Here is a 10,047-nt window from a genome sequence, read left to right on the forward strand (position 1 = left end):
ATCAATCAATATATCAACTTATAGTAGATTTTATTACACTGTTACTTTATATGATCAATTTCTTTAACTTTAGTCTTTGGTCATTTCCTCTTGATCTCTCTTTTTGGGTCATTAATATTAAAAATAAACAGAAGTTTTCAAACTCAATCCAGAGTTGCTCTATACAAGAATCAAACTAGATCTAGTTGATTTTCTATGTTCATCTCTTAATATACAAATCAAAATCCCACAAATCACACCCACCAATGAGTAATTTTATGTCCCGGCCAAACGAAAGGCCATAATAATAATAATCATCATCATCATCATATGTTAGTTCAAGACTTTGCACCTTTTGGCATGAAAATCACAGCCAGCATACACCTCTAAGCCTGTTTGGCTCAGTTGATTTTCTTCAAAGCAGGCACAACGTTTACTCATTTTTCCAGTCAAAGCAATCTCAAGAGGCCTCTGAACAAGCCTCGGGAAGCCGGCATCACACCATACCTGATCACAGGTGCAATCTGTTATACAACTGAGTAGATTCAAGTATACTTTCTTCTAAACATGAATGGGATGTATAATGAAGTATCAATTTACATTAGCCAATGACGATTCATGTCATAATAATATGACTTATCACACAAACCAACGTTTCATATGTTTGCATACAATTACAGGATGGCTGGATAAACCAAAAAAATTATCTACCAGAGAATGTTTAATACCGAATTTCTAGTGGAAAAAAAAAACAGATCATTGGGTTTTTCACGTTTGAAAACATTTCAATTACAAGCGTGAGCAAGTATTTAAAGAAACTAATGATTTCTAGTAAGATCAATTAGATTTCACTACAAAACAAACAAGTCATTTAATAATTAAAGCAACTATTAGATGCATTCAGAGACTTCCCGCAAGTTGAATATTCTCAGCACCTTTTCACTCAAATTCACTTCTGGTCGGTACAAACAAACACCATCAAAACATTTTCAAAGCTCAGATTAATTATTTCCAATACGGAATTAGGATCCAAAACTCTCTAAGAAAATATAATACATATTCCGACAATCCTTTTTGTAAAAGTGGCGACAGGATTTTAAATGTTTATACAACTTAATCGTGGCTGGGCACAACTCAGCATAATTGGCTGCTACCATATGGAATTTCTAGTTCATTCTTATAGTATTAATGCAGAAATACATGAAACCAAATTATGGCTAATATCTACTAATGCCACTACAGCTGAAAAAGTCAGAATTACTTAGAGGTTTATAATTAAAAATGAAATAAAATTAATAAACTATCATATTGCTTCTGGACTCCTTTTCAAAGCAGAGAGATATAGGCACTAACGAAATATGTAAAGTACCTCTCCACCCTCATCTTGACTCCATCTTGAATTACAACTAGGTTGTTTAGACTCTTCGATCTTCTGCTTTTCCAAAAGTTGTGCGCCTCTAGCAGCCTTTGCTTCAACACCTTTCAAATATTTAGTAGGATGCCCTTGGGTATCATAGTATCGACCAACAACCTTACCAACATACCTACATAACAGGCCCAAAAAAAAAAAGTGAGTGTATGATATTGTTATAAATCATGAACATTAAATACTGGGTTCAATTGTGGTTTTACTGATTCTATGAGCCACAGGGGCTTAATAATAATGGTTTGCTAAGTCTATAAGGCCTTAAGCGTAGTTAGGTAAATAGCTAGGGTGATTAGAGTTATGTTACGATGGCTGTCTATATATAACAGGGGCAATCTATTGTTATTGTTGTTGATTGTTGATGAATGAAATATTCAGTGAATTTTCTTCCTTCTCTTGTCGCTGATTCTTCCTCTCTTCTCTCTTCTTCCCCCTACCTCTCTCCTAATCGCTGAAATCTCTACGATACCTCATCAGATATATTCAATTTGCTTAAGCGAAGATAAGTTAGCAGAAAGCGAAAACATATCAATGTCAATTTAAAGAAAACTTCAAGATGAACACAAGACTAAATCATACTATAAATACAAGAAAAGCTTGAAATGGCCATAAAAGCCTTGCTATAATGGATGTAATCTTAATAACTTCCATTAGCAACTTCAACAAAATAGCTGATTGTAGAAAATATGACTCACTTGTAGGTTTTAAAGTAGAAGTTCCTCCATTCAACAATGCTCTTCACCTGTATGCACGGTATAATTAAATCATACAAATGAATACCGAATCATCGCATGAATGCCAATGCATGTCTAAATGTGGATTCCAGAACCGAGACAAAAAATAGGTCTTATTTGGAGCGCCATAGGGAATAATCCACAAATGATAGTATAAAAAGCACTAAATAGAAGTAAGGCAAGAACTTTTTGTTCACACATCTAATAGCTTAAACCTATGACAAAGTCGTCAATGACAGCATTAGATCTCCTATTCAGGAATTTAATATTTGTCATCCCCTATTCACTTAATTAAAATCAACTTTCAGCAGTAGATTCGGAATGCAGGAGCTATTTCTACACGTCAAACCCAAAGGGTTTTGGTATAACGAAATAAATTAGAGATAATAATTGGCAGCATATAGCATAAGTTTGCCTTTCTTCTTTGTTTAGTTAAACTACAGAAGCGCAACAATTGTTTTATCTATAGGTATGCAATCTTTCCTCTATTATATATTTATATAAAACACAAGCCTCCCTTAGTATCGAGGCTTCACACATCATTTGCTCTATTTGCTTTATTCTTTAAAGCAACAAAAAGGGGAAATTCCATATACTTGCCCTCGTCCTTGCCTTCAATTGCAAAGTCCGCCTAACTTATAAAAGTTGTAATTTTACACCCTAATCCGTCAAAACCCATTGCAGTAACCTTCCACCATCTGAGTTGGATGTTAAATCTAACTTTGTTCCACTTATACGATCTTATCTTTGCCTTTGACTACAATGTCCCCCCAACCCAAAGCAGAAGGTAACATATATAAATAACTCCCCAGTTTTCAATTATAGACATATTTGACCCCATAACTTCCTTATTTTCCATCTTACCTCTATTCCTCCTTCGACTATGGGTAAGAATAGGTAGTGGAATCCTATCAAATTATATCTGGCAAGAACTCACATCAAAACTATGGAGAAAAACAAGAAATTGCCAATAGAAACCCTGTAAGTTAATGATGGACCGCCATGACAAGAGGATCATGCTTAGTAAGATGCATAAAAAGGGGGAAAATACTTTTCGCTGGGCAGAAGCTTGACTTGCTATTCTGAAGAAAGAAATAGAGAGTAGGGTAGCTATAGGATAGCTGTAGTCAAAGTCTATGAGTTGGGGCTCGTGAAACTCACTTTTGGGGTCTATAAATCGTTCCTTTTGGGTTCAGGAGGGGGTGTGGAGAAATTGAATTGTGGTCTTGGCCCTTTGGGTGGAGAGAGCCAACCTCTCAAAAGTTTGGCAAGTCTATTAGTCGATTGTGTTGTATCTTGTTCTGTTTGTGTATCTTGTTCTCTTCCTTGTTAGTTTGCAATCGTCACTTCTATTGTCGCTTATATAGCTTATGTATCAGTATGGCAAAGTCACCTATTCCCTGGTTATTCAGTAAAACCACTATCAATCTCAAGTGTTCCCTTGTTTATTTTTGACTCTTGGTCTTGTGGTAAGTTTCTGCATAAGAGGATCCTATCACATGATCACTAGCCTCAGCACAATCTCATCATACTCTCATGGACCACCAACTCAACCCTACCTACACCCTTGAAGCCATAGTTCCCCTGGTCACTAAAACAAGGCGCATGAAGGATTTGGCAGAATCACATCCCTAGGTACGCACGAGGCATCAGCAAGGTTTTCAAGGTGAAAGAACAATAAGTACAAGGATGAAACAACTAACACAAGCTCAAACTACTTTGAACCTAAATGTCACACTATTCTCTCAAACCATTCTATTAACATGTAAATCTGGTTTTATCTTTTATTTACACAACGCTCCGACATGCATTGGTTGCATGGGTGTCCTCTTGAGCCACTGAAAAGTGTCAAGCAATCATAATAAAGAAAAATCACAAGTGTTAAAATAACCAACAATAAGATTCATGTGAACCACGGCCAAGTTAACAAGACATATTTTTAACAAACCTACACTTCAACAACATAAATTATTAGGAAATCTATAAACCATCAATAGCTACCTCAGTGCTAGATAAACCACGCAATGAGTCTGTGAGTCCCTCTCCTGAAGAAGCAAGTGGCAAAGAATTAAGACAACTTTCAAAAGTGGGCAACGCTTAGACATCTACAATGTTTTGGCAAAAGAAAAAAATTGCTTCTTGGTGCTGCAATGGTAAGTTCTATTTGCAAACAACACAGCAAAACCACAATAAAAGATAGTTGCAAAAGCATTTCTAATGCTTTATGCACACCTTTCAAGGAGTGTTGACATATAGTATGTTCTTTGTTATTTAGCAGCAGTGATTTTCCTCCTTCATGTTATGATGTTTTCCTCATCTCAAAAATAAAAATGAAAATCAATAAATTCAAAAATGTAAATTCAGGAAAAGCCAAAGGGGAAAAAGATCATATCATACAAAACAAAATTTCCATTATTAAGAATGGTGAACTGGAACAAGATACTAATATAAAAGCTGAAGAAAGAAAGTGTCTTATTGCATTTAAATGCAACTTGTTATACGAAGTAACTATACTCTTTCAGGTAGTCAACACAACATAAGAAGAGTCATTCACGTTTCATGCTTCTGCTTAAATTCAAGAGTTGCATTATTCATTCATTCAAAAGATCAAATCAAACCAGCGCATCTAGTTATTTACCTGTGAAGTTCCCAGAGACAAATGCACGAGAAGCGTCCCTGAATTTATTGAAAATTTTGAAGGCAAAACTATCAGTACTTATTCAGCATGAAAACATACAGCTAAATAAGCATTAAACAAACTTAACATTGATTAAGTAATCTTAAAATTTCCGTTGGAGTCTCATTGACTCTTGCTAAGCTTCTCTAATAACAATTCCTATTAAACTTAACAAGCTTCTTGTCATTGCTAGTTCAGTTTTTGGATTGACTTATTTTTTAAGAAAAAAATGTAATTATTTACATCAGATAAGCAAGAACATGTACTTTAAGTTTTTAGGAGAGGATAACGACCATACCTTCCAGCAAAATGATTGTATCCGCCTCCTGAACCATAATGAGATTTTCCTTTTGTTACATCAAACACAGATCTATCCAAAATCGAAGATATAACATCATAGTCAACAAATAGGACTCAAAAAATAGTCAACAGAATCAAACGACAGTCAACTCTCAACAACAAATCAATAAGCCAGGTCAGGAATCCCAACCTTACAATTAACCACCTATTCCCAACCAATCCTGTGTGCACGCACACGGAAAAGCAAACAGCAACAGTTAATGAAGAATGCTATATTTCGGCTCACCAATGCAAGTAGTTCCAGACAGACGTTGTTTAAGGTATATTGATATCAGCACCCATTACCATCCCACAAACAACGCAAAGAGGAAAATAGAAGAATACCCGATAATTCCTAGAAGGATTGGCAAACTTTCATCGGTTCCATTGTACAACGCAAGTTCTTCAGGACTGAACAATCTCTAGAAACACAGAGCACAGAGTCAAAATCATTGACTCAATCTACTGAGTGATAGAAAATGATTTCACTTAAATAGGTCAGAAATAATCAAGAAAACATGAACGACATTTTCGAATGACACGAGCATTGGAAAAAGAAGAAGGATTCCTTGCCAACACTCTATTGGTAACACAGAATAATCAAAGACGCGGGAATTCTGCATACTAACCTGTCCAGAGTTGAATTTGAAGTGAAAAGTTAAAAAAGCAATAAGAGCAACGAAAACAGTCATCCCCAGAAAAGGGAACGTTGCCATCTTCCCCACCATGAAATCTACTTCTCCGAACAAATTCCTTGCAAAGTGCGCAATTTCATACACCAAAAGGCACAGCCTAGGCCCATATGTTATGAATATGATCGCAACAAAGTAGGCTGGCTAGCAGGGCCTGTGAAAATGAGACAGAATGGATCTGTGAGACTGAAAATAAATTTTATGTCTAATCAATATAACTAATAAATCACAATAACAAGTAAGCCGGGCCAGTTACAAATGGGAGCTCCCCTTTGCCTTCATGGTTTATAGCAACAGTAATGGCTCAATGAACTGTGGCAGCCCATAATAGTGAACACAATTCTTGTTCAAGTGAATGAGTTGTGTGCCTTACTCAAGACAACGCAGTACTTGTTGCACAATCACATCACATCACAGCGGTTTCAAATTTTGAAATTTCATCGACCATTTCTCTCTCTTTCATTTTCTTCCATCTCAATTTTTCTTCATCTCTCTCTCTTTAAAGCAATGACTACTCATTTTCTCTCCCTTCCTTCTCACTTTCTTAACCGGAATCCCAATCTCTCGTCTTTGTATCCCCACCATAAAAAATGTATCCCCGTCATCAAGCCACCATATTAATATAATTTTTTTTTTCTTTTTTTGTTTTAAAAAAGAAAAGAAAACCACTGAACCAGTATAAAAAATAAATAGCAAAGAGCAAACCACTGAACCATTCGAACTAGCAATCAGCAAAGAGCAAACCATAGATTGCTCCAAAACAAATACTCAGATTACTCATGGCAAAATAACAAACCATTACAGTAAACTCATTCAGAGTCAGATTACTCAAAAATTGAGTTTAAAATTGGAGTCTTGAGAAGATCATAGGAGACGAACCATGAGGGCAAGAAGAGGAGGATGTCCCACTTGCAATGAGAGGAGAGATGGAGCTCGAGCTCAAGCTCTATCTGGTTATTCACTTTTTGCTGAAGCTAGATAAGGGAAAAGCCGAAGGGGGAAGAGGGAATGAGTAAGGAGAGATAGAGTAGAGCTTGTCAGCTCCAACTCGATTTGGCGGCAGCGGATCTGCTTCCCCGAAGATAAAACAAGCAAAACAATTTAGCCCAAACCTTTAATAACCTTGAAGCACTGTACCGACCAATAGCAGGGCCTCAAGTTTAGCAATCACCTGTCATATTTAAGAGGGAACTGATTGATCATTTTTCTAAAGATCAGGATCTTCTCTTCTGAAGAAAAGGACTTAGACATTAAAGGAAAAGAGATATATTAAGAAAGACGAAAAACATAAGCCAGGACGATTCCACAGGCTAAGGGCAAAAACAAAAAACAAAAAATAATATACATATATATATATATATATATAGACAGAGAGAGGCCACACACGCAAATAAGTATATAAAGGTAAAGCCATGCTTACGAGTATGTAGCAAGCAGTGGTACGGTACCACCAATGTCGAAAGCATTCCACAAAAAATCTACACAGAAATGAAGAAAAGAAAATCATTTATACGATTAGAATACAACAATAAAACAAGCCCTATAGTTTACACCAGGAACTAAGATAAAATTCAGGTTACTTCATCTAGGAGAAGCAACAAAATAAAAATCATTTTCATGGGGGAGTTACTATATTCCTTTGCATTATAGAATGATAAAATTTTGTTCAGGATAGCGGAGATTGTGTCATTCTAATTCTTCTAAATAGCTATACATCTAAACCATTGTTGTTTTATAGATTAAAAAGTGTGATCATCGTCAGACTTCAGTTTTATTCATATCATTTTAAGTAGAAATTTAAAAAAATCATAAAAATGAAAATCTCATGCAAAAAGTTTCTTTTATTTCCGTTTCTTCTCTCTCGCATCCAGCATGCAAAAGCATATACTGTCTGCACCCTCAGTCTATTCATAATGCTAAACCACTTGCTTTCTGTTAAGTATTCTATTTCCATTAAAAAAAGTGTTCTATTAGAGAGAGATGAAACTTAATGTGTTGAAAAACTAACCCTACTGATTCACTTTCAGGTTTAGAACCTAACTCGATAGAAATTTATGGGTGATACTGGCAACCAAAACATGTTTAAGTTAAGGCTGCAAAGCGGACCCCAGCATTTATCTTTGCACCTTGCATTAGGTCACTGATAATTAAGTTTATACAGAGCCTTAATACTAGTGCATCGTTGAATCAAAATATGATGCAAGAAGATTAACAGAAAAACCACAGAAACATCCGAAGTCAGGTAGAAAAGATATTAAGATAAAACAAAATGCTGAAACAAAAATGCAATAAAATCAAAGCGAAAAAAAGAAAAAGAAAAGAGCGACAGGTCATTCTGCCGGAACTGTAGAAAAGAAATACAAGAAGCAGTCGGTGGACTGGACTCGACAAAATTTTCTTTGCTTTCACCAAACCTGACTGAAGCCCTCAAGCAGTGCAGCTATCCATTAACTAGTGAAGGCTATAGAGATCGGAATCCGTCTTGGCGCGGAAGGTCTGAGGGAAGAGAGCTATTTGTAGTCGTTTGACGATCTTGGGGTCACGCGCGCCCCAAAATCGGCAGTTCGATTTGACCGTTGTGATTAGGGTTTTACTGTGGGGTGTGCAAAATCCGAATGCAGCTCGAAATGGTCCGGTTTAATCCATTTCAGTCTAAATAAATTATATAATAAAATTAGACTAGATTATATCAGACTGGTTAGTCAGGTTAGACTGAGTTTCGAATGAAGTGATCAGACTACTTGGACTGATCCAGTCCAATCTAGGTAAATTTTTTATTTTTTAATAATTTGTAATTTAGATATTACCTTTAATTTTTTTTAATGTTTTTAGAGCTTTTTATGTATTTATAATGAATTCTTAATATTTTAGGATAAGTTTTATATGATTATAAGTATTTTTTATTGTTTATTTAAAAAAATTGAAAACTTGGATTGCCTGGACCAGCCTGGTGGACTAAGTCTAGTCTAACCCTATCTCGAGTCATCACTAGATTAGACCAAACCACAAACTGTCAAACCCAACTCGACCAAAAATCAAACCAAATTTCAGATTAGACTCTGGTCTGGTTTGATCTATCTATTGTGCAGCCCTAGTTTTACATAAGAGCCGGGCGGCACAAATAGAGCGTTTCTTGGTGGAAAGGTTAAAACATGTTTAAATAAAATGTGTAAAATGAAATTTTTAATGGATTGTTTTTTTATAATAATTATATTATATTATCTCCTAAAAAGGATCACATTTTTTTATCTAAAAATTTAGAACTCGTGGTATCTTTAGTAAATATGTATATAGGAATCATTTTACCTTGCGGTTAGAAATAACATTAATTAAATCTAAATAAAAAATTATTGTCTAACTGAAAACTAAGTTAAATTCTTTTTTTGTGACAAAAAATATTCTTTCATTCAAAAATATGGAAAAAAAAAGATATAATAAATATCTTTTTTATAATATCTACATCATCCCCCAATTCAGAGAGCGGAGATTTCTTTACAGGCTGGAGGCCCATCTAAAAGTCCATCCCTCCACCACGGGCCTCCAATCGTCTGGTCTGGCCCACTTTGATGCCCATGTCTCTTCTTTAGTTTCCTTCATAACTCACATTGCTAAATTAGTGTCTCCGAAAAAATTATCTTCAATAAAAAAAAATCTGTGTCTAGTGAAAATGAAAAAAATAGAATAAAACTCATTTTTCTTTTCATAGTAAATGTAATTATGTATATAATTGTTTTAATTTTTTGGCGGAAAATATACTTGCTCCAATCTTAAATATGGGTGCAGATAAATAATTTATAGAAATTAAGAAAACTAATTATTTAAAAAATTGTGCTAATTTATCTAAATACCATTTTTATTATTTGAATTAGAATTATTATTTAATATAAATTCTTCAATATGTGTAATTAATAGAAGAATCTGAAAAAAAGTTATAAGTTTAAGAAAGATTACGATAATAAATCCCTGTTCCTATATATGGAGCCAAAACCCGGAAATTTTTTTTTTAAAAAAAACACTTCCAACAAATAAGCGCGGGAAAATAAAATTCGTGGTTTGTTTTGGAGAAGAAAAAATATGTTTTCCTTCCCACCAGTACACTAACAGGCTCACAGCACAGCAAACAGCAAATCAACAAAAACAATCAAGAAACAAATATGGAATGTAAACATGGAATATCTAGTGACTATCAGATCATCCTGC

General features: G+C 34.8%; 1 protein-coding gene and 1 long non-coding RNA gene across 3 annotated transcripts; both read right to left on the reverse strand.

The window, feature by feature from the left end:
• Positions 1 to 83: 83 nt before the first annotated feature.
• Positions 84 to 5,973, reverse strand: LOC114734644 (membrane-associated progesterone-binding protein 4). Its single transcript, XM_028922282.1, has 8 exons — positions 5,785 to 5,973; positions 5,501 to 5,577; positions 5,115 to 5,186; positions 4,778 to 4,815; positions 4,141 to 4,184; positions 2,101 to 2,147; positions 1,349 to 1,523; positions 84 to 486 (listed from the first exon to the last, which is right to left on the reverse strand). Exons 1-8 carry the CDS (start codon positions 5,881 to 5,883, stop codon positions 313 to 315), a joined length of 726 nt encoding a protein of 241 aa, XP_028778115.1. The 5' UTR covers positions 5,884 to 5,973; the 3' UTR covers positions 84 to 312.
• Positions 5,974 to 6,983: 1,010 nt separating this feature from the next.
• LOC114734602 (uncharacterized) lies at positions 6,984 to 8,288 on the reverse strand. Of its 2 annotated transcripts, none has more exons than XR_003739182.1 (3): positions 8,262 to 8,288; positions 7,268 to 7,325; positions 6,984 to 7,018 (listed from the first exon to the last, which is right to left on the reverse strand). It is a non-coding gene; the product is annotated as an uncharacterized LOC114734602 (long non-coding RNA). The 2 variants fall into 2 exon arrangements; XR_003739183.1 differs by having other exon boundaries at positions 8,257 to 8,282.
• Positions 8,289 to 10,047: the final 1,759 nt, after the last annotated feature.

The sequence above is a fragment of the Neltuma alba genome, unplaced genomic scaffold (assembly GCF_004799145.2).
Source record: "Neltuma alba isolate B1F8T4 unplaced genomic scaffold, ASM479914v2 tig00013120_pilon, whole genome shotgun sequence".
NCBI classification, from domain to species: Eukaryota; Viridiplantae; Streptophyta; class Magnoliopsida; order Fabales; family Fabaceae; genus Neltuma; species Neltuma alba.